Raw genomic sequence first — 27415 nt, 5'->3', positions numbered from 1 at the left:
ACGGAGTGGTACGGAATCGGATGGGAAAAGGAGGCGGGGCTTGCTAGAAGCTTCGACCAACGTTTTCACTTGTATTAAAAGGGGGAGCTTCCACTGGTCTGGTGGAAGTTGGAAGTGGAAGTTTTGGGAGTTTGGATTCTGAGTGAGGGCAGACGTGTCTATCTCTGATTGAACCCTGATTGCTGAGCTCTGATCCCCGGCTGTGTGAAGACTTCCCCCGGCCAGAAGTGGGCAGTGTATGCATCAGGTGATTTATTGAGTTTTGTGATTATTGCCATTGTGATGTGAGCCAGTGGCTGTGATCATTTGAGGTGTTTTCTTTGTGGTGTGGGAGGTGCACATCCAGAGTGATCCTCTACTCTGTATATATATCTTTCTGATCTCTTGCAGGACGTCCAGTGTATCTTATATCGGTTATTGCTTGTTTAACAATCAGTATAATTATTGATTCATGCCATTTAGATCATAAGTTTGCTCAGTTATTGATTCATGCCTGTAGATTATAGGTTTGCCACATATATTTGAATTTAATGCATTTGGTAGCTGAGACAGCCTTTGTTAAGAGAGTGTTATGTAATAAACCCCAAGCCTTATTCTAAAAGTGATAGTCTTTGCATTTTGTTAAATAAAACTCCTTTTCCAAAGGTGCTGTTTGTTTTGTGTTGCAGTCTTGTTGTGCCAGGGGTGGTAAGACATGCTTAAAACTGTATATTATTCAAAGGTGTAATGATATATTTGCCTTCCAGGTGGGAGTGCAGTGTTTGGGTGTGGCTTATTGGGTAGAAGCCACATTCAAAACAGAGAACCATGAAATCCCCCCTTAATATAGTATTTAGGGGGCAGCCCTGAACCAAGAAGGTAGATTCCCGCAACCTACAAAGAAGGATGAAAGGAGACGCCAAGCAGAGGAGACTGAAGAGAAGAACTGACATGGCCCCAGCCCTCATGGCCTGTCTGCAATTTCCAGAGATCCTGCACCAAAAGTCGCCTGGTCTTGCAGCCAGCGACCTCCAGAACCCAGGGAGTACTGACTGCCTTCAACAAAGACCGGATCTCCTGTAAACAGCAGCTCTGTTCGAAAGACAGACTCTGAGCCTGCTGAGGACAAAGAAACCCGACGCCTGGAACCACCACTGAAACAGACCCCTACAGCCCAAATCCTGGAGGCCCACCGGTCCCAGTGAGGTCCCCCAGCGCTCCAGAGCCAGAGTTGACCTCTGGTTGACCCCTCCAGGACTCCTTGATGTCGCCTGCAGCTTCTACATGGCCTTCCCCTACCCCCAACTGCGAGCGGCCTGGTAAGGATAAACTTGACCTCAAAAGACACACCTGCATCCAGCCGCCCTACGCCCTGGAGAAAAGAACCTGAGGGACACCTACGTCCCCGAGCCCTCAAATGTACCTGCCACCTGTAGGTTCCTCCCCAGAAGTCTTCCTGTACCGAGCCTGCAGCCACAATGCAATACCCGCAACTCCCATTGAAAACCATACGGTACCAGACGCCAAAACAACAGCCTTCACCTAGCCGCCGCGAGTGCACTTTGTATGCTAAACCAGACCCCCCTTTGCTCCCACAACCTTGTAGCCTGCTTGTGAGCAGCCACCAACCGGAACCCCCTATCCCCCATTGGATAACACTGGGCCTCAACACTGCACTCGGCCGTCCTAAGTGCCGCGGAGGGTGCTTTGAGAGTGCATCCTTGACCCTGGTAGAACCCTGGTTCTAACCCCAGAATACCAACTCCCACAAAAAAGTACTTACCTGTTAACTGATAACTTAATTTAGTTCCACAGGAATACATTACTGTTTTCGTGGAGTTGGTTTTGTAAGGAACTTTAAAATACTGCAAATAACTACAAAATTACTTGCTTACCTTTTCTCTAGGAAATGTCACAGCATTTTGTCTACGTGTATCACACGGAGTAGAAAGAGTAATCCATAAAGTATTTTGCAAAGTAATTCAGAGCAATCTAACCGTAATTTGCACTGTTTAGAAAGTATTTACAAACCTGTAACAAAGTTGTTCTCATTCAGCTTGCTTTTATTGTTCAATCCACCTTGAAAATTATCATATACATTACCTGTGCCAGGCTAGCTTGGTTGTAGTAAATAAATACAACTAAATAATATTTTTATACAAATCAAATTGGTCTGAGTTCAGTCTTTGAGTGAATGACATCATTTGATGATTAAGTGTGTACAACAAATGCTTAACACTATCCTCTGATAAAGCCTTACTGCTCGCCCACTCTACCACAAATAGAGAGTATGGTGCCATCTACTTTTACCACTGCCTACCTTTGGGGTTCCATGGACTGTGCACACTATACCTCATTTTGGTATAGTATATACAGAGCCAGTTTTCTACAATTATACAACACTCACTAACACACTGGTATATCTCCTACCTGGAGCTATCAACACATTACACAGGAATACTTTAAACCAGTCAGGAAAGTAGCACAAAATACAGTGGCCTACAGGGGGAGACCAAACCGCATACTAAATCAGTGGAATGCCAACTGCAGGGGTAAACGGGACCTGGTCCAGAAGACCCAGAGAAGCCAGGGACACAAGGAACCACCCAGGGTAAGAACCTAGAAACCCCACGGAGGCTGTGTGCAGAGAATGACCAATGGAGAAGTCAGGTTATAGTTTCGCAGAAGAAGGACCCTTCCTAGAGGACCCTGAAGAATTCCCTTGGAGGAAGGAAGGATGGAGAGCCACCCCACCAGTGGATACCCCGGAAACCTGGTTACCTACACCAGGGAAGCCAGGTGTATAGGGGTGAAGAGACGTCGGAAACCTTTACAGATGACAATGGAAGACTTAGAAGAAAATGCCTCTCGAGAAGACTGTGAAGAAGCCTGGGGAATCCAAGGCTAGATTCTTGAAGAGGCGAACCTGCAAGAGGAGGAGTCTATGCGACTCAGACATGACCAGTAGGCATAAAGATGATGCCCACCGATGTAGGGAGGTATAGAAGAGTCAACGGTGACTATGTCGCTGCAGCTGTGAGGACCAGGTGATGCGGAGGAAGACGAGGAGGCGTGCACAACTTATCCCACGTCCGATGTCGGTGATTAGGTGGTCGGACCAGGCCCAGAGCAACCAGGGGGGCCCACTGTAGCAATAGAAGACCCTCAGGTGGGCCCACAGGCCAAAGGGATAGCAGCCGCAAGAGGACCTCAAGTAGCTCACCAAGGCTGAAGGACCATTGTGCAAAGGATGTAGTGAGGATGCTGATCTTGGAGGAAACATATGCTGGGGGATGGAGCTTCTTGAGCCTAAAGATCTCTGGAGTGCATAGCCAACAAGCCTTGGCAAAAGCAAGTCGACGCAGTGCACAGTGGGCCCAGTCCCAGTGGTTCCAATGAGGGATACTGGCCTCAAAATTGCACAGGACACAGGTCAGGCCTCGAGGGATTTGCAGAACCACCACCTGTGTTGCTGATCCTCAGGAAGTATGTTGGACAGGAGCAGCAGACCGGTCAGCTTCATTGCGGTGACTCCTTCACTCCAAGGGAGATTGCTTCGGGTGTCATTGATGCCCACATATCTGTTGAAGAACCGAGCAGAAGCACAGACACAGATGACAAAGAAGACTTGAAGAACAGCAAGACCAGGAGCAGCAGGAGTTTCCCTTGGTGCAGTCTTGGTTCCAATCAAAGTCCAAGTGTCCAGACAGTTGAAGAGCGATGTAGTTTCAGGGCTGAAGTACCTTTAGGAAAGGTTTGGAAAAACTAGGGGATCCCACCCAGAGGAGGGGCTGGACTGCGGGGAGAAAGCTCCCATGTCTGAACAGGCACAAACAGGAGTATGCAAGGCGGGCATAAAATGTGCACTTCAAAACAGTCTGGTGGCTCTGGCAAGCTACCCCATCCCAGCCTAATACACTAAGTACTGTCTCAGAGGTGGTCACACCTCCCTGTAACAGGAAATATATTGGTCTACCTTCCCGTGAACAAGCTTGGCTCAGCAGCAGTAGGGCAGAATAGTGTATGTGGTCCGCAGCAGCACTAACTTGCTGGCAGGCCATAAAAGGTTGTTAAGCAAAAGACACAAAATTGATGGACGGAATGCAGAACAAATCAAAACATTCATCCCCAGTCAAGAAATCTGGGTTTTAAATCCATCATTCTTTTGCTCACCATGCCACCCGAGTTTAGACCTTGCCATATGCAAATCAGTCTTCACCCTGTTCCTTCTTGGGAACAGTCAAGCCCAAACTGCCAATCCAGGTCCTCCCTGGACCGGAAACAAGCATCCTAGGGCCCGTTTCGGGGTTTCACCCTCTTCAGCCAGGATAGCTTGATTCCAGTGGCACAGTGAGCCCAGGACAAACGTCTGGGCATACCCGGCGCACTTAGGGCGAGAAAGCAAGAGACACAAAATTGATGGACGGAATGCAAAACAAATCAAAACATTCACCCCAGTCAAGAGATCTGGGTTAAATCCATCATACTTTTGCTCACCATACCACCCCAGTTTAGACATGACCATACGCAAATCAGTCTTGACCCTGTGCCTCATGGGAAATGGGTTGACATTGCTGAAAGAGGTGGAGAAGCTGCAGAGCTTTGGGGTCTGGGACACTATAGGCATCACCAGAGTGGGAGACATCCGCAAGAACAAGGGGGACCTCAAAGACAGGTTGGGAGGCAGCACTAATGCACCCTCATGAGGTGGCTATTAAATTAAGCCCAATTTAATTTAAGAAACTCCAAAGAGTATATTATGACCACTAAAGGCTACATAAAATGGGGAGGACATCCACACCATTGTGGCCTCAGTGTGCTGAGGCTGTTGATTCATTTCTACATACACTTGGGGAATGCCCCTGTATACTGACTTACTTGAAGAAAATTATCCAGGAACTCTCAGACATATTGGAGGTGTTGCTCCCATTAGACCAAAGGTTTCTGTCGTTGGGGATCCCAAACAATTTGGATGTTCCGTGCTTCAAGATTCTCTTTAGCAAACTGGGCCTGGCGGCAGCAAAAAGGGATGTGGCTAAGTTCTGGGGGCTGCCGAGGTGCCCACTGTGCACGAGTGGTGGAGGGGAATGGACCTCTACATGGCAGCAGAAAAGGTGATAGATCGCAGCAGAAGAAGTCCCCGTAAGTTCAAAAATATTTGGGGATGGTGGAGAAACTAGTGTTGGGCTCAGAGGAGGACAGTCCCGGTCCGACTCCTGGCTCACTAGACTGCTGGCTAGAAACAAATGGCCTCAGAGGTGTATGCATGTACCCTAACTGTAAAAGTACTTTCTTATTCAGACTGTTTGGTTGTGATACAATCTACTACACACTGATTGCTGTTTATGTGTACTGTCAATATGTATCCGAAGACAGAGGTGTACTTTGCGCATGACTATTACTTTTCCTTTTTTGGTTTCAAATATAAAAATATTTTTTTTAAAGATGCTAATGGTGTTGTGCAGTCAACAGGAGTCTTCCTGGGGCTGTGGTGATCCTTGCCACAGAGGTAGAAGTCCCACAAAGTCCTCTTGAGCTTGGCAGAAGTTAAGTCACTTGGTACAGCAGTTTTAGCAATTTCCTTCTTTTGGTAGTAACTTGCCGTGTGGGTGACCTAGCTGCACTCAGACGACTCACCCAGGCTCAGCAGACTCAGGAGCAACATCTGAGCACCAGGTCTTGGTTCCTTGGTCTGAACGACAGCAAGCTGTGGCGATTCTGGAACCAGGGCTATCAATTCGCCTCAAAGCTTCTTCAGGTGTTGTGGTTCTGCCCTGCGAACAGGAGGTCAACCAAACCCTAGGAGTCTTTTGCTCCGGCTGGGCTCAGGAGTTGGTTTCTCCACAAGCAGGACACAGCAGGCTCAGGTCTTATCCTTTGCTAGCCACCAGGTTCAGCAGGTGCAGCCCATGTCAAGGCAGCCTCTCTTTACAGGGTCCTTTGTGCAAAGGGCCAGTCCTCCTTCAGTCCAACTATGTAAAGAAAGACCTCTTTTTGTATGGTCACCCCCAAAGTTTTTCAACTGATTCTGCTGTTCTTACGACTCGGAGTACACTGAGGCCTGCTAACTAGACTTCAGTGCCCCAACACTAAAGTGAATGTCTGATTGACTGTACAAGATTGGAAATGGCTTATTTACCTGTATGTCCCGAGTATATGGTACCTTGGTACCCAGGACATGTAAGTTAGACGGGTACCCCAGGTCTTGCAGCACCTGTCGTGCCACCCTGGAAGTCTTCCAAGTAAAATGAGTCCTACAGTCTGCCACTGCACTCAGGTAGAGCAGTCCCATACTGCTAGCCAGAGATTGCCAGTGAAAGCAATGGCAAAGCAACTACCACTCTTGAACATCTGTGTAGGTCACCCTTCATGCAGGCCTACCGAGTCCTAAGGCAGGGTGCAACATATGACAAAGGCAGGACATGTGTTTTACCTGCCCTGACAAACACAGTTTGTACTGTAGAAAGACTTGGCCGCCGAATTGGTGGGTACAGGGTTACATGTTGAACCCTCAGCTGAGCTAACACCTGAATGGTGCGACCAAAGTGGGCACTTAAAGGTATCCAACAACTGGTTCCATGAAGCCGACTTGTGTCTCAAGACGAAATTAATGTGTATTGTTGCAGTGTGCAACTTTTACAAAGCTGCCACTTTGTTGCCTTTAAAACTCCCGAGCCTTCCCAGGCACACATGGGGCCTGTCCCACGAGACCGCTTTATGCCCTCCTGGAGGGGCGTTACAACGACTATCAGAAAGGAGTACAAAGAGGAATTGCAGGTCAGGAGAGAATCATTAACGCCCTCCTGCAGGAAGCCACTTAGGTGTTAGCCCCAAAAGGCAGGCTTCAAAGGGGAAGCCACCTTTGAAGGTCAGATGTGTAAATGTGTGTGTACTTGTAAAGCGCACTATCACCTGAAAGGTATCTTGGCGCTGTATACCGCTGTGGAACCCTTCCTGGCTTTCCCTGTGAGATGCCCCCTTACTGGGCACCTCCAAGGTGAGGCCAGGCATCCTAGCGCTTTCGGGGCCGTAGCTATTGCCCAGAGCTGCAGAGTGGGACCCATGATTAGAGTAGGCACCTAGGCGAGAATTATCGAGTCCATGGACGTTGAGCCCAAGACCCTGCCGCGTCGGGAATTGAACCCTGGTCCCGGGCCAGACCTCTGCCTCAGGGTCTGCCGCTCTAATCGGTGAGCCACACTTCTCCACAAATGTGTCACACTAGGGATGTGGGCTGTCCCATTCTTTCGGTAGACAGGCTGGCATGGGGATCAGAGAGGGGAAACCAGTTGCAAAACTGGTTTCCTGAGGGGCCTGTAGCCCTGAGGTAGCCACACCCCAGGGGTGGGCTTGGGCATCACAACAGAGAGGTATCGCTGTCCTGGAGTGGGCAGAATGGTGCATCCTGGGATATCCAGATGCCACACTCAAAAGAAAGAGGTCATTGGTGGGAGGGAGCCTGATGCACAAGTTACTTAACTTCTGTAACAATATATCTGTAAGAAACAGTAGTTAGTGTTAGATTCCTTACCTTAGAATATCCCCAGGCGTCAGACTGGATCCGGAAAGTTTTGCTTAGCAGTACCCCTGCACGTCGGTAGGCGTCGTCTACGGCTCCGCATCCATCGTCGGGATGACGTCGTCGTAGTACTTAGACGCCGCCCTCGCGCACTGATGTCAGTTCTTATACACAGCTTTTCCGCGCCAGAAACGCAGAACCATGATAAAATCCGACGCTGGTGCCATGAAACTAGGGCCCTCAAAGGGAAGAACCTTAACCCTAGATATCGGTTCGCAGAACGGGGAGGATGGGTGGGGCGGTAAGGAATCTAACACCAACTACTGTTTCTTACAGATATATCGTTAACGAAGGTAAGTAACTTGTGCATCTGAAAGAAACAGGTTAGTGTTAGATTTCTTACCTTGGAAAAGATACCCCAGCAATACCAACCCCGGTGGTGGGTCTGCGAACCCATGACCACACCAGAAAGTGAAGGAGAACAGAACGGACGAAAAAGCCATCTCTCCGGACTTGGCTGTCCAGGCAGTAGTGTCTAGCGAATGTGTGCAGTGAGGCCCACGTAGATGCCTGACAGATGTCCTGAAAGGGGACTCCCCGACCCAGGGCAGTAGTAGCCGGCATGGCCTGAGTGGAATGGGCACACAGCCCCACAGAAGGCTCCTTTTAAGCCAGTGAATAACAAGCCTTTAGGCACAAAACAACCCATCTAGAAATGGTTAGTTTGTGCACCAACCATCCCTTCTTAGCACCCAAGTAACCAACCAAGAGCTGGTCGTCTACCCGGAACTGGCGTATGTGGTCCAGATACAATGAGAGCGCACGTTTTGGGTCGAGACGGTGGAGCCTCTCTTCCTCTTTCGAGGGATGCGCAGGCGGAAAGAAGGTGTGCAAGGTGATGGACTGCCCGATGTGAAAGGCTGTAACCACTTTGGGCAGGAAAGAAGGAGGCTTAGAAGATAGAGCCTGGAGCTCACTCACTCTCCTGGCACAGGTGATGGCAACCAGGAATGCAGTCTTAAGAGTAAGAAGACGAAGAGGGCAATTGTGAAGAGGCTCGAAGGGAGCGCACATCAATTAAGTCAGAACAAGGTTCAAGTCCCACTGAGGCAATACGAAAGGAACAGGGGGAAACATGTGAGTGATGTCCTTCAAGAATCTATTTACAAACGGGCACTTGAAAAGAGAAGGCTGATCAGGGAGCCTTAAGAAGGCTGAAATGGCGGAGAGGTAGCCTTTGACGGTGCCCAGAGCAGGGGGGCAGAATGTGGATCCACAGCCTTTGCTGTGCACCATGCCACAAATTTGTTCCACCTGCAGGCGTATATCGATTTTGTTGAGGGACGCCTGGCTGCCAGAATGACATCACAGACTTCAGGAGTCAAATGGCCTCAACTGTCGCCGCTCAATCTCCAAACATGGAGGTGGAGACTGGACAGGTTCGGGTGGAGGACCGTCCCCTGCTGCTGTGACAGAAGGTCCTCCTGAAGAGGCAGACGAATTGGGGGATCGACAGACATGCGGAGTAGCTCGAGATACCAGTATCTTTGTGCCCAGTCCGGAGCCACAAGGATGACTTGGGCCCGGTCACGCCTGATCTTCTTCAGCACTCTGGGTAGAAGTGGTATAGGCGGAAAGCCGTATAACAGACAGCAGCTCCACTCACGAAGAAAAGCGTCTCCGAGCGAGTGCCGCCTTGGAAATTCCAACGTGCAGAACTGAGGACATTGCGCGCTCTCTTCTGAGGCGAATAGATCTAACCAAGGCTAACCCCACTGCTGAAAGAGACCTTGCGCTACGTACGAGTTCAGACGCCATTCGCGATCCATCATGCACCGACCGCTGAGTTTGTCCGCCCTGGCGTTTTGAGACGCCTTGGTGTTCCAGCCATTGCCAGAGGCGCAGAGCCTCCTGACAAAGGGTCCACGGCCCCACATCGCCCTGTTTGTTGCAGTACCACATGGCGGTGGTGTTGTCCGTGAACACCTGCATTACACTTCCCCAGACAGAGGGAAGGAAGGCTTTCAGTGCAAGGTGGATCGCCCGCAGCTCCAGAAGGTTGATAGGGAGCAGGGACTCCGCCGGAGACCAGAGGCCTCTGATCTCCGCCTCTCCCATGTGGCCCCCCCAACCCAGGAGGGACGCATCCGTCACAACTACGTGCTCGGGTTGGGGTAGGGAGAGAGATCTGCCACTGACCCAATCGCGGTCCGTGAGCCACCACTGCAACTGTCTCGCAGTGCCCTCCGAGATCAGGACGTGATCGGACAGGTTGCCCTGATGCTGGGCCCACTGAAACTTCAGGTCCCACTGCAGAGCCCGCATCCGTCACCTGGCGTGATGCACCAGAAGGATGCAGGAGGCCATCAGCCCCAGAAGCCGCAGCGTCAACCTGACCGAGACTCGGGATAAATGCTGAAAGATAGGAATCAGAGCCTGAATGTCCAGAACCCGCTGTTCGGGAGGATAAACCCGAAACTGAGCCAAATCCAAAACCGCTCCGATGAAGAGGAGCTTCTGAGAGGGACACAGGTGTGACTTCTGCACATTGATGGAGAACCCCAGCAGGTCGGCCGTAGTCTGGAGGTGACGGACGACTGTCTGGGGCGAGCCTGCCTTCAACAAGTCATCGAGATAGGGTAAGACTGACACCCCTGATCTGCGTAGATGAGCTGCGACCACCGCCATCACTTTCGTGAACACCCGAGGGGTGCTGGTAAGGCCGAAGGGGAGCATGGTAAACTGAAAGTGCTTTGGGCCTACCGTGAACTGCAGTTAACGCTGGTGGGCCAGCAGGACGGGGATGTGAAAATATGCGTCCTGCAAGTCCAACGCTACCATCCAGTCTCCAGGGTCTAGGGCAGCTAAGACCTGAGCCAAAGTCAGCATCTTGAACTTCTCCTTCCGGAGGAAGCCGTTGACGTTCCGCGTAGGCCCCCTTTGCCCTTCTTGGGAACCAGAAAGTAGTGGGAGTAACAACCACACCCTACTTTTGGTCCAGGAACGCGCTCGATGGCCCCATGGCCAAGAGGGCTGTAACTTCCTCTAGCAGAAGATGCAAGTGATCCCACGACATGCGGTGGTACTGCGGTGGCAAGGCTGGAGGGGTCGCCTCGAAGGGGAGGGAGTAGCCCCTTCAGTCGATTTGCAGCACCCACCTGTCCGATGCGATGGTGTGCCAGTGGAGGAGGTGATGGTGAAACCTGCCCCCCACTGGCGTCAAATGGGCCTAAAAGCTCAGACTAGGAAGGCTTTGAGGAGGATGCTGCGGGGGTGGATGTGGACTGGCCTCGCCGATGTCCACTTGCACCGCCATGGCGGTTACCACGTCCTCCGCAGCGCTGGATGTTAGTCTGCGGCCCGTGGCTGGCATGACGTGAAGGGGCGCCCCTTCCTTGGCCACGAAAGGAGCGAAAGGCAGAAGTTTGCTGGCGCTGGCCCGACAGGCCCAAGGACTTGGCCGTAGCCCTGGAGTTCTTGAAACGCTCAAGCGCACTGTCTGCCCTGTTGCCAAAGAGGCGACGGCCATCAAACCGCCACAATGAGCAACTGGTAGTCTAGTGTCAACTGGATATCAGCCAGACTGGAGAGGACTTTGTGGGATGTCGACTCTGCAACTAGGACCCCCAAACCATCTTTGTGGATGAGTAATCCCAGCAGGAAGGCTACCATTGACTGCATTGCATTCACAGCAACCAGGGCATCTTCAGCATCTTTCATCGCTTGCATCAGAACCACTCCATACAAATTAATAGCAAAGTAGATAAAGTGCCTGGAACTGTAGAAGGACTGCTTCTTCTATGAAGGTAACTGTTTTTGAGGATGTTGCTGAGCCTCCCAGAGAAGCTCTCTGCCAAAGTTGGTCACCCCAAGTACTTCTAGCCAACTGCTCTGACACCTACCTAAGCTTTTCTTGAAAATGTTTTAAGAGGCCAATTTGTTAACTTTGAGAGGGCTTGTTCACAGTTGTGTTAATTGCTTTGATTGATTATTGCTTTTAAAATCTATATCTCCGGAACACTCCAGTGGATCTTTTTCATTCCAGAATCATAAATTGGTGTCGAATATTTTGAGCCGATTTCTTATTCAATTGTTTTGGCGCTGTTTAAATGCTTTACACGTGTTCCTCTGTGTAAGCCTTGCTGTTCAGTGCCACATATATCCAAGGCTGAGCTAAGGGTCTGACACACAAAACCTAGGGGACCCAAAAGGGTTGTTAAGTATAAAATGATAGGGTCGCACAACCATACCATATAATACACCCCATTTACTTACAAACAGGATCTTAGTTCTGGGTGCAAGGGGTGCCCTATTTATGCCCAGAAAATGCCCCCAGTCAAGGTTGTGGTCACTAGCCAAAGGGCTACCAGGTTCTCTTCCCCCAATGATCACTTCCTGCGAAGTGTGTCATCTAGCTATCCCAGAAGTGCCTATCCTACCCACTCTCAAGATGGCAGAAGCCCTCTCATGGCATGTAGAGCTCCTTAGCCCAACCCAGGCCAGAGGAATGGCTACCAAGGGGCTGCAACCCCTGGGAAACCTGTTTGACAATTGGTTTCGCCCCTCTGTCCAAAGGGACAGTGTATCTACCTAAACAATAGTGAGAAAAATATAGGGGGATGACTAGGGGCGAATGGAGGTCCAGCATACATGCCCCACTCAGGCAAAGCACAACAAATGGTATGCAGTTTCTGTCAGATGAAAGAAGAGGAGGTCGGGGCTACCTGTAGAGACAGATTGTGGAATCTGATCCCTCAGGAGTAAGGGCCCTCACATACCCCGAAGGGTGTCACGCTTTATCATTAGGCACCTCTTGGTTGAGTCGATGCTGCAATACCAAACAGGCCCCACAGGTGGGCTCTTTGCCAGAGTTCTTTTATTTGTTGCCGATGTGAAGAGTAAGGTGTGGTGTAGGTGCGATAATGTGAGTAGATTGGTGTAAAGGTGAGGTAAAAATAACTAAGGACTACCCAAAGCAATTGTAGTAACTGGGTCTCCTTGTTAAGGTTAAAAACAATAGCTGGCTAGAAGTGGATACAATGGTCCATTCAAGCACAAGGTGATGTGTAGAAGAAGGTCAACCGGTTTCTTGCCTATTTACTGTCAGAAGAGATCATGGCAATTCATCATGGCTGATGACCCAATCTACTCATGTGTGGGTCAATAAAAAGTGTGAATTAGACTGTACCGATCCACAATCACAATAGTATATAGTATACCTTCAGGATAAAACCGACCATGTATGGGAAACACCGCACCCCAAAAATGAGTGGCACAGCTGAGCATGCGCTGGCAGTGGAGTTAAAAGAATCTGCAACATGGCCTCCTTGAAAGCCTCTATTTGTTGCAGGATCGCTGATGGATATGAATACTCAACATCGAAGAATTCTGCTTCATCGTCTTATGTTTTTTCTTCGACTTTGACTTACCTGAAGACTTGGAGTGCAAGTAGGACATTTCGCCGGAACGCATTAGGAACCGGTCCCAGACATCGTTTGGCAAGACAGAGTTTGGCTTCACGGTCCTAAGTGGCCTTAGGCTTCATTCAGACAAGAGTCCAAGCAAGACCTTGAAGTTGTGCAAGCACCCGATACACCTGAGACATACCTCGCTGGGGGGAGGGTCTGTCACAGCCATCAGCTGGTAACAGTTCCTACAAGGTTTAAAACCTGTCATTTTGATAGTCAGATTTCCATTGAACGCTAGGAGAAAAGTTTTGGAAGCAAGCTCTATATTTGCTTTCAAAAGCACTGAAGTAAAGGAACTCACAGCGTGTAGAGATGGTGCTTATTTATAGCTCCAATCTCACATTCACAGTGGGGCAAAGCAGATTCAGAGCCACTGGATGCCACCAACCGGCACACAGAAGCAATGCTTTGAAGAATGCCCGGATCCACTCTGGCACCTGGGTGCATTCCACAAGGTCAGGAATCAGTAGTTATAAGTATCCATCGGAAAGATAAATGTCTTAGAGACACCATTACAAAAAAACAACAGACATCCTCCTGAAGCTTCCATATATGACCAATTGAGGGTAACCTACTATCTCCCCATACCGAATCCCACTACATTAGCTACCAGATATACCAATTGGCATGTTTATTGCCAACTCCAAAGATCTACACTATCTTTGCAAAGGAACTTTGATGGTTTTCACATAAGCTATGTCTGCTATGTTGTGCTGGTGCTGGCTGCTTCTAGTAGGTACGTTAGCCCAGATGTGCACTCTTATTCACGAAGGGACACATGTCACTATGGAAAACGGACACTATGGGTCAGAAACAACTTCCTATTGAAGAACGAATACTGGACATCCAACAGTCTAGTCCTAGGTTGAATGTCTTTCCTAACACGATCTTGCCCAACAGTTCTGTCCAAATTGGAATCCACAGAGATTCAAACACTACCTGATGCTACCTCATGAAGAGAAGAGCATACAGAATGGGAGGCAAGGTAGTTAGACTCGAAAGTCTTAACATTCAGATCTAATGTACTGGAATAGCTATGTACTGTTACATCATTTGGGAAATGTATATAATCTCTAAACTGGTGGAAAGACTGGCGTATAAAGTAATGCCTGTTAAAAACAATTCACTTTGGATTGGATGCTATTAGATTTCCCAACCTCTAATGAAAAACCTAGCTGTTGTAAAACAGTTAAACACTTCAAAGGAGCTAAAAAAATTATGTTTACAATGATGATGATGCTGATGATGATGATTTTAGTGCACATAAGGTTGCTATCAGACCTGTCAAAGAAGTCCATTTAGAAATGCGTTATTTCCCGACTGCTTTACCTAGTTGGTACACTGAGAAACTCGAGTGGCACACATACAGCAATGGAGACTTGAGACTATACATCTCTATGCAACTCAAGCGACCCCCTTGATGCTGGGACCACTGTAGTCTCAGGCACCACTGGAAATTGTTTTGATAAACTAGCACCAATGGGATGAATGAAACCATCAAGCTGTCATGCCTCGAGGTCCGCAAACGGGCGGTCCCTTTAAGAAACCCCTTCATAAGCTGTTAGAGCCCTTGGAGCGACGCTTTACGTCCTTGCGTCAAGCTCCCGTTACTGCGTTTCCTGTCCTGGTTCCTGTTGCCTGATTTCCGGATATCCTTAGTGGTTGAACGAGCTCTCCTCCGTTCCTCTGCGTTTTGAGGCTATCTACTTGTTCCTGCTGTAGTTACAAGTTCTGGAACTTGTCCTTGAGCCCCGCTTGTTCATAGACTGCTCCGCCCGACGGCCGGGTTTCACTCCGCCGTCCGGCCGGGCAGTGTGTCAGTGTTCCCCTTGGTTTTGCTGGCTCCGCCCGACGGCCGGGTCTTGCTCCGTCGTCTGGCCGGGCAGTGCACTGACCTCTCCTTTTTTTCCCTTGGCTCCGCCCGACGGCCGGGTTTGTACTCCGCCGTCTGGCCGGGCTGCTGCTTCCCCGTCATTCCCTATTACCTGCTCCGCAATTCAGCCGGGCTTGTTCCCCGCTGCCTAGCAGGGAACCCTTTAGGTATTTAGCAGTGTTTATGTCCTTCCCTCACCCGGCGGCCGGGCTTAGTCTCCGCCATCCGGTGGTTCCCTTACCCGCCATTTGTTTCCTTCTTGGTTCATATCATCTTCCCTCACTTCCTGCATTCCTGGCCATACTTGCTGTGTGTGGGTTCTGCACTTGCGTGGACTCGTGAATGATACATCTCCACTTCTCCCAGAATCACGGTAACAGCGCAGTGCGCTATTTCTATGTTATTCTCTATAAAGTCATTCTTGTATTAATGAATGTTTGTTTTACATCTCAGCCAGTTAGTTCTACGTGAATGTTACCTTCTGGTTCGGGTGGGCTCTACTGCAATACAGATGTTGGTTTAAGAGTCTTCTACATATTACCAAGTAAGACTACTATAATCCTGAACAGTGTTATACAAGTGCACAGTACTCCTCGAGTAATCACTATTGTGTTTCTTGTTTGTTCCTCCACAGTAACTCAACCAAACCCCTGTCACCAATCCACAGTTATATGCCAGCAAAGTTTATTTATTCTTGGTATGTAGCACACATAAACTATAGAGGTGACTGTTGTTCTTTTGTGCATGTTTCTGAGGGTTGGTAATTCCTGTTTTGGTTTTAGCCCCTACACCCATCAGAGGTCCAGGCCAGGTGCATGTCCGCCCACACAGAAGTCTACAAACCAAGAAGAATATTTTTTCCCCGCCTTTCCTTGTTTTGTCTCCCTGTTTTCCCCTGGCGAGCCTCTCGGTACTCTAGTGCTTGATAGAGTCGGAAGGCCGTAGGGGAAGGCTGTGGAATATTCATCGGATCCTTGGCGCTCCTGCGGAACCTGCCTGAGAACCATTACACAAGCCCAAAAGGGTGAGGGCCAGCAGAACCGGGATCAAAGACAGGTACCGAAATATAAGAATCAGACCTTGAAACCACTAAGGGGAAAAAACTCTTATGCAGGCTGTGTCAACCTCGAACAGTGAGGCAAAGGCTTCAAGCAGTGAAGAGGTAGAACGTCTGAAGAAGGATGCAAAAACCCAGTTTATGAAGAAGAGTCTTGGTGTGCTGCAGATGTTCCATGATGACTACAGGCGACTCCATCCTCCCAGTCAGTTGTCCAAGTACAGAAAAGCATGACCTTGTGACTGCCTAAGAGACTGCCACTGCGGCTAGCACTCTGGTGACGACGTGCAGAGTGTTTGTGAGGCCAAAAGGATGAATCACAAATTGGTTGTGCTGAGATTTTATCCACCATGAAGCAGAGGTAATGTCTGCGAAGAATAAGGACCAGTAGAGGAAAATAGGGGACCTGCAGATACATCATATTATCTGTGTTGATGGCCAGCAGAACCAAGAACAACATTTTTAACTTGTCTGCTTGAATGAAAAGGCTTAAGAGCCGGAAATCCAGAATGGTTCTTAGAACGCTGCCCTACATGGAAACCAATATGTTAGGATAGCAAAATCCTGTGCTGCTCTGCCCTCTATGGCCCCTTTTACAAATGGACAAGGACTTGAAGGCATGTCCCAGGAAACACTTCCTTGCAGAAGGCGTGCATCAAGGATAGGAACGGGAGGACAAATCCCAAGAGGATAAGATGGAGTATAAAGCAATCTTTCGAGATAATCTCTCAATTGGTGGAATAGTAGAAGACCATCCTCGCTACAGGAAGAACAAGTTAATTTTCTTCGGTAACAAACATTAGTTAGTGATAGATTCCTAACCTCAGAATATCCCCAGGCATCAGACTGGATCTGGAAAGTTTTCGCTAGCAGTACCTCTGGGCGTCAGTAGGTGGTGTTGTGCGACTCCCCGTCCATCGCTGGTGTTGTATGCGCCGAGATGACGACCCGGAGACTACTTAGGTGCCACCCATGCGTGCTGACGTCAGTTCTGTACACGACCTTCCACGCCAGGAACGCGGATCCATGCAAGATACTGACCACTGGTGCATAAAACTAGGGCCCTAAAAGGGATGACCTTAACCCTAGAAATCAGTTCGCAGAAAGGGGAGGATGGGTGGGGCGGTAAGAAATCTATCACAAACTAATGTTTCTTACAGATATATCGTTATCGAAGGTAAATAACTTGTTCATCCGAAAGAAACACGTTAGTGATAGATCCCTGACCTTAGAATAAATACCCCAGCAATACAAACCCCGGTGGTGGGCCTGCGAACAAAGATCACACCAGAAAATCCCAGAGGACAGAACGGCCAAAGAAGGCGTCTCTACGGGCTTGGCTGTCAAGGAAATAATGCTTGGTAAAGGTGTGCAGCGAGGACCACGCAGCTGCCTGACAGATATCCTGCAAAGGGACTCCCCGTCCCAGAGCAGTAGTGGCTGCTGTCGCACGAGTAGAATGGGCACGCAGCTCCACTGGAGGTTCCTTCTTAGCCAAGGAGTAACAGGCTTTAACAAGCAAAACGACCCACCAAGAGATGGTTCGTTTGTGCACAGACCGACCTTTCTTGGCGCCCACGTAGCCAACAAAGAGTTGATCATCCACCCAGAACTGTTGTGTGAGCTTTAGATAGAACAGGAGCGCACGTTTTGGGTCCAGATGGTGGAGTCTCTCTTCCTCTTAGGAAGGATGCGGAGGCGGACAAAAGGTGGGTAAAGTGATATCTGCCTGATATGGAAGGGCGTGACAACCTTTGGCAAAAAAGAAGGACAGGTCCTGAGAACCACCTTGTCCGGATGAACAGAAAGTAAAGGAAGTTTGAAGAAAGGGCCTCGAGCCCACTCACTCTTCTGGCAAAGGTGATAGCTACAAGGAAAGCCGCCTTGAAAGTAAGAAGACGCAAAGGACAATTAAGAAGGGGCTCGAAGGGAGCGCAAATCAGATATGCCAGGACAAGGTTAAAGTCCCATTGTGGCATGATGAGTGGCACGGGAGGAAAGGTGTGCGTAATGCCTTTCAGAAAGCGGTTAACAACCAGGGACTTAAAAAGAAAAGGCTGATCAGGAAGCCGTAAAGAGGCGAAAATGGCTTTAAGATAACCTTTGATAGTGCCCAGAGCAGAACCCTGCTGTGCCAAAGAAACAAGGAACAGAAGGACTTCAGAAAGAGGGGCAGAAAGGGGATCCACAGACTTTGCTGTGCACCATGCCACAAATTTATTCTACCTGCAGGCGCGTACCGTTTTCGTGGAGGTACGCCTGGCTGCCAGAATGACATCACAGACTTTCGGGAGGAAGATGGAAAGCTGTCAACTGTAGCCGCTCACTCTCCACACATGGAGGAGGAAGCTGGGCAGGTTCGGGTGGAAGACCGTCCCCTGCTGCAGCGACAGAAGATCCTCCCAAAGTTGGATCAGGGGATCGATCGCCATGTTGAGTAGCTCGGGATACCAGTATCGTGCCAAATGTTCTTCAGCACTCTGGGCAGAAGTGATATAGGCGGAAAGGCGTACAATATACCTCCACTCGCAACGAAAAGCGTCACCGAGTGAGTGCCACTTTGGAAATTCCAACGCGCATGACTGATGACATTGCGCGTTCTCTTCGGTGGCGAATAGATCTAACCCAGGCTCTCCCCACTGCAGAAAGAGACCTTGCGCCACGTCAGAGTTCAGACGCCATTCGTGATCCATCAAGCACCGGTGGTTGAGTTTGACCGCCCTGGCGTTCAGAGAACCTGCCAGGTGTGGAACCACCAAGATAATGCCTTGATGTTCCAGCCATGTCCAGAGGCGCAGAGCCTCCTGACATAGGGTCCAGGACCCCACCCCACCCTGTTTGTTGCAATACGACATGGCGGTGGTGTTGTCCGTGAACACCTGCAGGACAGGGGGAAGGAATGCCTTCAGTGAAAGTCGGATCGCCCGAAGTTCCAAAAGGTTGATATTGAGCCAGGACTCCGCCGGAGACCAGAGGCCTCTGATCTCCGCCTCTCCCAAGTGGCCTCCCCATCCCAGGAGGGACGCATCTGTCACCACTGTGTGCTCCAGTTGGGGATGGGAGAGGGATCTGCCGTTGACCCAATTGCAATTCATGAGCAACCACTGCAATTGTCGTGCAGTGCCATCCGAGATCTTGATATGATCAGACAGGTTGCCCTGATGCTGCGCCCACTGGAACTTCTGGTCCCACTGCAGAACCTGCATATGCCAGCTGGCATGTGCACTTGCAGGAGGCCATCAGGCCCAGGAGCCGGAGGGTTATCCCGACAAACTCGGGATAGAGGATGAAAGATCAAAATCAGAGCCTGAATATCCCAGGCTCACTGCTCTGGAGGATGGACCCGAAACAGCGTCGATTGCAGAACCGCTGGGTGTGACTTTGGCACGCTGATAGAGAACCCCAGTAAATGCAGGAGGTCGGCCGTAGTTTGAAGGTGGGAATGACCGCCTGGTGCGAGCGCGCCTTCAACAACCAGTCATTGAGGTAGCGGAAGACTGACACCCCTGGCCAGCGCAGATGAGCTGCGACTACCATCATCACTTTCGTGAACACCCAAGGGGCGCTGGTAAGGCCGAAGGGGAGCACAGCATACTGAAAATGCTCAAGGCCTACCGTGAACCGCAGATAACACCGGTTGTCTGGCAGGACGGGGATGTGAAAATATGCATCCTGCAAGTCCAACGCTACCCTCCAGTCTCCAGGGTCGAGGGCAGCCAAGACCTGAGCCAGAGTCAGCATCTTGAACTTCTCCTTCTGGAGGAAGCGATTGACTTTGCGGAGGTCCAAGATGGGACGCAGACCCCACTTTGTCCTTCTTGGGGACCAGAAAGTAGTGGGAATAACTACCATTCCTTGCTTCTGGCCCAGGAACGCACTTGATTGCCCCCTTGGCCAAGAGGGTTGTGACTTCCTGCCGGAGAACTGCCAAGTGTTTCCCCGACATGCGGTGGTACTGAGGTGGCATAGCTGGAGGGGTGGACTGCAAGGGAAGGAAGTAACCCTTGAGGATGATCTGCAACACCCACTTATCCAATGTGACAGTGTGCCAGTGGGGGAGGTGATGGCGGATCCTGCCACAGACTGGCGTGGGGTGCCCCCCAAAGCTCGGATTAGGAAGGTTTGGAGGTAGAAGCAGCGGGAGGAGGTGGCCTGACCCCCACGCTGATTCGCAGACCCAGCCCTGAGGAAAACGTGCCCGTGGCGAGGCTGGTTCTGCACAGGATAGCTGAAGGAACATGCCTGGGTGCCCCTTCCGGTGCCACGAAAGCAACGAAAACCAGGAGTGGTTAGGCTTTTCGTGGAAAGACCTAAGGACTTGGCCATGGCCCGCGAGTCCTTAAAACGGTCCAACGTACTGTCGGCTTTATCACCAAACAGGCGAGTGCCTTCAAAGGGCATGACCATGAGGGAGCTCTGGACATCTGGCGAGAACCCGGTAGCTCTCAACCAGGCGTAGACATTGCTCTACCTAGTGAGTCAGCGGTGTCCAAACAACAACTAATGGAGAACTTAGCTGCATCTTTACCCTCGGCAACAGCTTGGGACAGCACAGCTCGGGTCTCTTCAGGACACTGAGGCAACACCTGTGCAACGGTATCCCACACCGCGTGGGAATAGCGGCCCTATAGGCATGCAGTGTTCACCGAACGCAGCTCTAAGCTGGCCGAAGAGAACTACCGCTTGTCGAATTGCTCCAGCTTCTTAAAGTCCTTATCCGGTGGAGCCGTGAGAAAGGCAAATCTGGGACGTCGAAGCTTGGATGACCAGGCTCTCGGTGTAGGATGAGTGGTCAGAAAGGCAGGGTCACACGACGTTCTTATCCACAGGGGCCCCTGTGAGTGGCCGCGACCAAGTGCCCAGTAGGACGTGAGTGAGGGCGTCATTAAATGGCAGCAGGGGCTCCGACGAAATGGACGACGTCTGGAGCACCTCAGTGAGGAGATTAGTTATTAGAGCCATCGTAGGGAGGTCAAGGTTGAGGACCTCAGCTGCCCGACTGAGCACCACCATGTAAGAAGCGCCCTCCTCCATGGTAGGCGGAGGAGAAACAAACAATAGGTCAGAGGAGACATCAAGGCCGCCGGCCTCCTCTAACTCGTCCGCCCAGTGCTGCTCAGAGACACACTGACGAGCAAGAGTGTCCTCGGACCCCTCCCAGTCGTCCTCCACCTCCGCCGCATGTGGTACAGACCATGGCTGCAGAGCAGGGGAAGGAACAAACGGCATCGGGAACGGCTCCGGACGAGGCCGAACCGCCGCTGTGTCCCAATGCTGATACCTAGTAGGAACAAAATTGTCCTGGAACCAGGGCAGGGGCGGAACCAATGGCATCCACTGCAGCGCCGGAGTCGAGGGTGAAACTGGAGCCGGCAGGGTGGGACCTTGTGGCACAGTGGCCGGAGCCAGCAGCGCAGGATCCTGCAGCGCCGGAGCCGCCGACGGCCCAACAGGATCCCAACACGGGACCGCAGGGCCAGAGGGCACGCAGGCGGGAGCCCGGGGCCTAAACAGGCGGTCCATGGTAGCAGGAAATTCTTGCACCTGTGTGGAAGTCGCCGACAGACCCGGGCCTACCCAACTGACTGCACGTAGTCTCCTTTTTAAACAAAGGCGAAGATACATCAGGTTAATGTCTTAAGCTAGCATTGTTGCGTACGTCTAGGGGGCAACTCACAAACACACGCAGACCTAACATCGGACCCCAAATGCTAGAAAGAAATATGCTAAATGCTCAGGGCTCTGAAAACAGAATTGACTGCACATTGTCCCCCCATTTTTTAACAAACGCCAAAAGGCATCAAAATACAGTATTAATTCTAGCATTTTTGCGCACGACTAGCGGGAAACTTAGGAACCCACCACGCTAAAAATAAATATGCGTAATGATCAGGGCTCTGCTCCACCACCCACCCGTGTAATGTGCACTACCTGTGTAACATACTAAGTTACACAAATCTACCTGTATATTGTCTAAAGCGAACAGCGACTACTGGCGCAGCAATCACTATATGTAACATCTTTTCATCAGTGCATAAATAGGGAGCTACCCCAAACCCCTATTCTAGCACTAATCGGGATAAAGTATTGCAATTTTTTTGTTTTGTACCTTCTCGTTTGAGTTTCTTTTCAATAACAATTGACTTCCTTTCAAGTGCATCTTTTATGTCAATATACATAATGTTAATATACATTATGGGACGGCACTATTGATTGTTCAATGACTGTGAAGTCTGACATTCCTCTATGTTTTCTTTTTACCTTCTAACTCCCTCTCCACTGAACAGGTACTAATTGACCACTTCAGAATCAAGTGAACCACATCTTGATTCACTGTGACAATACACGGACTCCCTTCTCTTCTTAGGTCCTGAAGAAAGCCCCCATGACCCGTCTGGGCAAACCAAAGGGCTGAAACATGTTGAACTTTTTTTGGACACCTTAGTGCAGTAGACTGACGACAGGTCTTACTACGCACAACACTGTTTTTAAACGATCTCGATCCTAGACCTATTAAAAATATAATCTAGGCAATACGAGTTTTTAGGGCCACATTTACAATTCACTTCACCAGAGCAAGTTCACCCCTCTTTTTTCGTTGATCACTACTGTAATAACCAGTGGTTCACCTCCAGATGGAGGAAAGCATACAACAAAAAAAGAAACCCAATGATGATGCTGTCAGGTTTTTAAACAGGGAGGAGAACCAAGCCTTGCGGCTTGTGTACGTGAATGAGGGTTTTTTATTGTAAACCAACACAAACGTTGCAAACCCTGGTTACTCCGGTCAAGTGATCCATTCCCTTTTTATATTTAGTTCATAAGCAGATCACATAACTGCCACAAAGAAAAGGAAGTGCTTTTCTGTTCAAGAAATAAAACCCTGTAATTTGTGATGTAATCACTTATGAATCCGAGCCTAAAATATTGACTGTGAGAAGTTGGCCTGATGTGCAGTGCTCACTATTCTAGTGATCACTATATATCAGTCCAAACAACCCTTATTGATGATTGGTTGTAAGTCAACCTTATAGACCAGCTAGCCTAGTAGCATGGATACGAGCAGTCTAAGGCTAAGACTCTAGAGGGCGTGTTAAGCCGGCTGTTTTACCATCACATTACCCCTTGAACACCCAGTGAAAGGACACCACACAAGTGTTATGAAAATAAACAATGTATTTATTAGAATCACAACAACCCTGTACTCTTTATGAGGACAGGGTGCTAAGCACACAACAAAACTCTTATGAAAATACTTAAGTTAGCACGTTATACACAAATGCCCGAGGGGCACGAAAAACCATATATTCTAAAAGTGGAATGCGAATTACTAGCAGGTAAGTAACAGTACTAATAGGCTTTGGAATCGCTAGGACTTGTCTAGGGAATCGTTAGATTACTTCTAGGAGACCTAGGGGACTCGGGTGCAGAGTGTGCACTCTCACGCGGGATGCGGGACAAAGTCTATGGAGGCTAGTAAAGGCAAAGTTAGTGTTCACGGGCGAACCCGACCTGGTAGGGAGAAAACGACAGTGGATCCTGACCCTTAGATAGTGAGGCTATGCTGGGACACCGAAGTGCCGAAGTTACCTAGCCCAGGGGCTGCAGCTGCATAGGTCTGAAAAGACGTCGGGGATCTCGTTGCCGGACCAGGAGCCTGGAAGAAGGAAGTTGCTGGCAGGCGACCAGTGAAGGAAAGTTCGATGGATCCAAGCCTGGATCAAGGAAGAAGGAAACCTGAAAGCAGAGGGGACCAAGTTCTTGAATCACTAGCCAGTGATTAAGTGGGCACCAGGATGGCACCGGGCGAAGGTACCGCAGTCAGGTGAGTGGGCGCTGCTGGGCTCTGCAGTCTCTCGGACCAGGAGGCGTTGTCGGCGACCAGGATGGAGGTGCGAGCTGTCCCACGAAGGTTCTTGCTGTCGACGTCGCTGGACCCAGGATTGGGCAACAAGTCTTGGCAAATGCAAGGCCCACGCGGTGGACCTAAAATGGCGTCTTAGCCGGACAAGGAGGGTCCAGGGTACTTCTCCGATGGAGGGAAGCAAGGGCCAGTCTGGAGCAACCAGACCAGCAGCAGTGTTGTCGTCGGGCGTCGTTCGGAAGGCCACAAGCCAGCGGGCTAGTAGCCAAACAACGCGGTGAGCAGCAAAAAGCAGAAGGGCCCCACGCCGATCGTGGAGATGCTGGGGGGCTGCTCTTCGGTGCTGGAGCTGCTCAGGGTGGGGGCTTCTCGGACCCCAAAGCACTCACCAGGAATTTACTCGGTGGGCTTGCTGTGCAGAAGTCGTGCAGTCTGGAAGATGGCCGGTCCCTCGAGGTCTCGTCACACCCACGAATCTCAGCGTGACTGATGATGTAGGTAGAGGTCAGAGGTGCCAGGGAAGCCGGTTCTCGTCGAGCTGGGCAGTCTTGATCCGGAGGAGAGACTTGCAGCAGACCGCAGTGTTCTTAAGATGGTGCCTGCGGATGCAGGGTGACTACTCCTTAGTCACAAGGGAGAAATCTTAGGAAGAAGTCTTGAGTTCCTTTCGTGGAAAGTAGTTTCAGGATTCAAAGATGATCTGATTTGGAAGGGGGCCAGTCTCTACCTTTATCTTGGAAAAGGGGGCTGGCACGCGACTAAGTCCTGCCCTAGGGGTGGGACCAGGAGGGGGGTGGTTACACCCACTTCCTTGGCGGGCTTTTCCCCAGCACAGGGTCTGGAGTGTCCCTGGAACTGGTTCCAGCCAGCCTATGCACAGTGAGCACCGGGGTGCCACGTGCAGTCACCTTCCTCTAAAGCCCTGCCTACCTACAATACACAAAACCCTGTCTGGGACGGTGCTGGCACCGCCCCTGGCAGGAAACCCTTTGTCCTTATCTCCTGCTCTGGGAGGACTCCCAGCAGCAGGAGGGCAGACTTGTGTCTCGGTGGCAGCATCCATTTTGTGGATGCTAAGGCTCTGTCTGACTTTTAACCGGGTTATGGGTTACATGCATGTCGTGTCCCTCTAGAAGGGTGGAATGCTAACCCCGTCGCCAGAATTGGCGAGGGGTTAGTATTCCAATTCGTATGACACCTTACTCGACATGTTTTGATAAAGCGATACCAGAGTTGGCATTTAACCGCGAGGATTATAATGCCCTTAAGAGTATATGGTATGCGATATCATGGAAACGGCTAAGGGATAGATCCCGAAAGCCGCAGACAGGCTCAGCTCATGCCAGAGCACCATCTCACACGATTCCAAGCACTCTGCCTTCAGGATTGTTAAGGCCTGCCATAGGAGTGACTGATAGGAGATCTGTGTGTCCATTTTAGGGTTAGATATAGATATACTATATCTAAAGCAAAGGGTGAGTACACCACCTCGCCCCAGCTGTCGTGCAGCCAGTTGTGTCAGTTTTAGTTAGTCAATCCAGGGGTGGCATAATACATGCTTCAGCCCCTGGGAGACTGCTGGGTGCACCTCAGCCCTGGGTACAGGGACTTGGAGAGGGCCCAGTGCCAATTCAGTACCTGAGTACAATTTGGATAGAGAGAACAGCTAGGCTGTGGGTCTGATTAGCAGGCCCACAGCCAGGGAAAGTCGTAAACCAGTGCAGCAAAAAGCAAAAATCTGGGTGATCATAGGATTGCAGACCCTACTCTCCTACATTGACTATTAATCTACATGACAAAGACCAATACGACACTGATTCACATCCCGAGGAAAAATAAAAAACCTAGAACTACAATTCTCAAGAAATTTGTAGTTCTTTCACATTTGATGGTCACCATGCCTGGGCGGTGAACTCTGCTCCGGTTGCGGAGTTTTCTGCACTCTACAGAGCTCCCTGAGTGCAGAAAACTCTGCTTCGCGTAGAGCAGCTGAGTTTTTCCCCCGCTTGCGAACGGTAAGTTTGCGACCGCGAGCTGCCGCTCAGGTAGAATTTCTACGCGACCAGCAGGAAGACAACGGCACTCCGCCACTTGCGGAACTCCACAGACTTTTTTTTTAACTTTGCCGAGTTCCTTGTAGCAGAACTACGCCCAGGCCTGGTGGTCACATAACGAGAAAGGATTAAACCTAGACAGCCGGCTTCCGCCCCTTGTTACAAAGTTCGAATAGCCAAATAGGTAAAGACGTTGGCGCGGTCCCTTGACGAAGTGAGTATTACAAAAGCAGGAGAGACACTGATGCACCATCTGTTTAAAAAACCTTTTCAGAGCGCCTAATATACATGCTGCGCTTGAGTCTATTTTCTCAATTTGTTCCAACAAAGTGTTACTAGGATCCAACAAAATAAGGGAACCTTCCAGAAGTATTGTTGTATATGATAAGGGGAGTTGAGGGTAAAACCTTTCATACACTTCTCACTCCTAATTGTGGTCTTGTCTCATCAAGAACAGCTCTACCTTCTGCTCTCTGATGATCATAGGGTGCTTGAATGGGCAGGAGTCATGCACTGAGGGATCATCGTAAGACACCAGACAATACTTTGATATTTTAGATATCGGAAAAGTATATCTTTCACCACTATCAATACTGTGCTAATCCTTAAAGACCTAGGAGGTGACAGTTGACCTAGTTATTGTCAAAACCACTAGGAATCTTTTTTATTGAAAGCAAAACAAATCTCCGGACTGGTGTCAGTAAGCAGAGGAAAAATGTCACAATACACAGACTGAAGTCATCATATCCGGAGTAGGAAGAGCAGCGACTGAAGTCACATGGCACCACCTGGCGGCTCTGCAGAGCTATTACTTGTGGGAAAAGCCTTTCTTGCTCCAATTTAGTGCCCGGATGATAAGGTAAGAAATGTGCGGGATGGGTATACAGAAAATGTTAATATATGACATCACACTGTTAAGTATCCTAAAAGGTAAAGCTAAAGCATGTCTTACCTGAGGTAACAGAAGGAATTTTACAATTTGAAGTGATGCGATAATATGGTGGGTTATCCATGTGAGTTACTCCAGAACTGACTGGATCAGTAAGCTGCAGTTCACTTACTAATTCTTCTAGAAGTTGCATTGTTTTATCTCTTCCCAAATAGACAATAATCTTTTTTACCTGCATGCAAAGACAGGAAAATCTGAGCACTAACCAACGAAATACAAGATGTCATTTTTTTTTACAATGCATACTTTTTTTCATAAATTACCACATATATTGCAAGGTAGAGAAGATGCAACACAACCTGTGAACAAACATGCCAGATTACCAGAGACACTGGCCTCCCACCCACTGATTACTTCGATGAAAAATTTAAAAATCTCTCCTGAAGCCCCATTGTAGAGTCTTCCGTCATCACACTGTACATTCAGACACAAAAAGAAACCAAGATATCACCATTTTAAACAAATGTGCAAACCTAGAATGCAACAGCAGAAGCCCACTTCAGCAGCTCAACCTAGCAATTCAGAAGATTAACCAAGTCCAGCAGTTCTTAACCTTTTGGCTTCTGTGGCCAGCCCACTTCCCACCACTCCTTCCTAAACAATTTCTATGATTTAACCTCAAAGAAATACACATCACTACAGAAACCAGTAT

The 27415-nt window shown here is 49.6% G+C and overlaps 1 protein-coding gene across 11 annotated transcripts in view; it reads right to left on the bottom strand.

Moving 5' to 3' along the window:
* The window catches only part of FRYL (FRY like transcription coactivator), a 2496013-nt gene that overhangs the window by 1112277 nt on the left and 1356321 nt on the right, over positions 1-27415 (bottom strand). For all 11 annotated transcript variants that reach the window (XR_013608325.1, XM_078678213.1, XM_078678216.1 and 8 more), the window contains one exon: positions 26767-26935. Coding sequence is in view for 10 of the 11 variants with exons in the window: in XM_078678213.1 (XP_078534339.1) it covers positions 26767-26935 (169 nt within the window). In the remaining variant the exon portion in view is untranslated. The remainder of the gene's footprint in view (positions 1-26766; positions 26936-27415) is intronic.

Source organism: Lissotriton helveticus, chromosome 2_2, assembly GCF_964261635.1.
Source record: "Lissotriton helveticus chromosome 2_2, aLisHel1.1, whole genome shotgun sequence".
NCBI lineage: Eukaryota > Metazoa > Chordata > Amphibia > Caudata > Salamandridae > Lissotriton > Lissotriton helveticus.
This window is presented reverse-complemented; position numbering and strand designations above follow the sequence as displayed.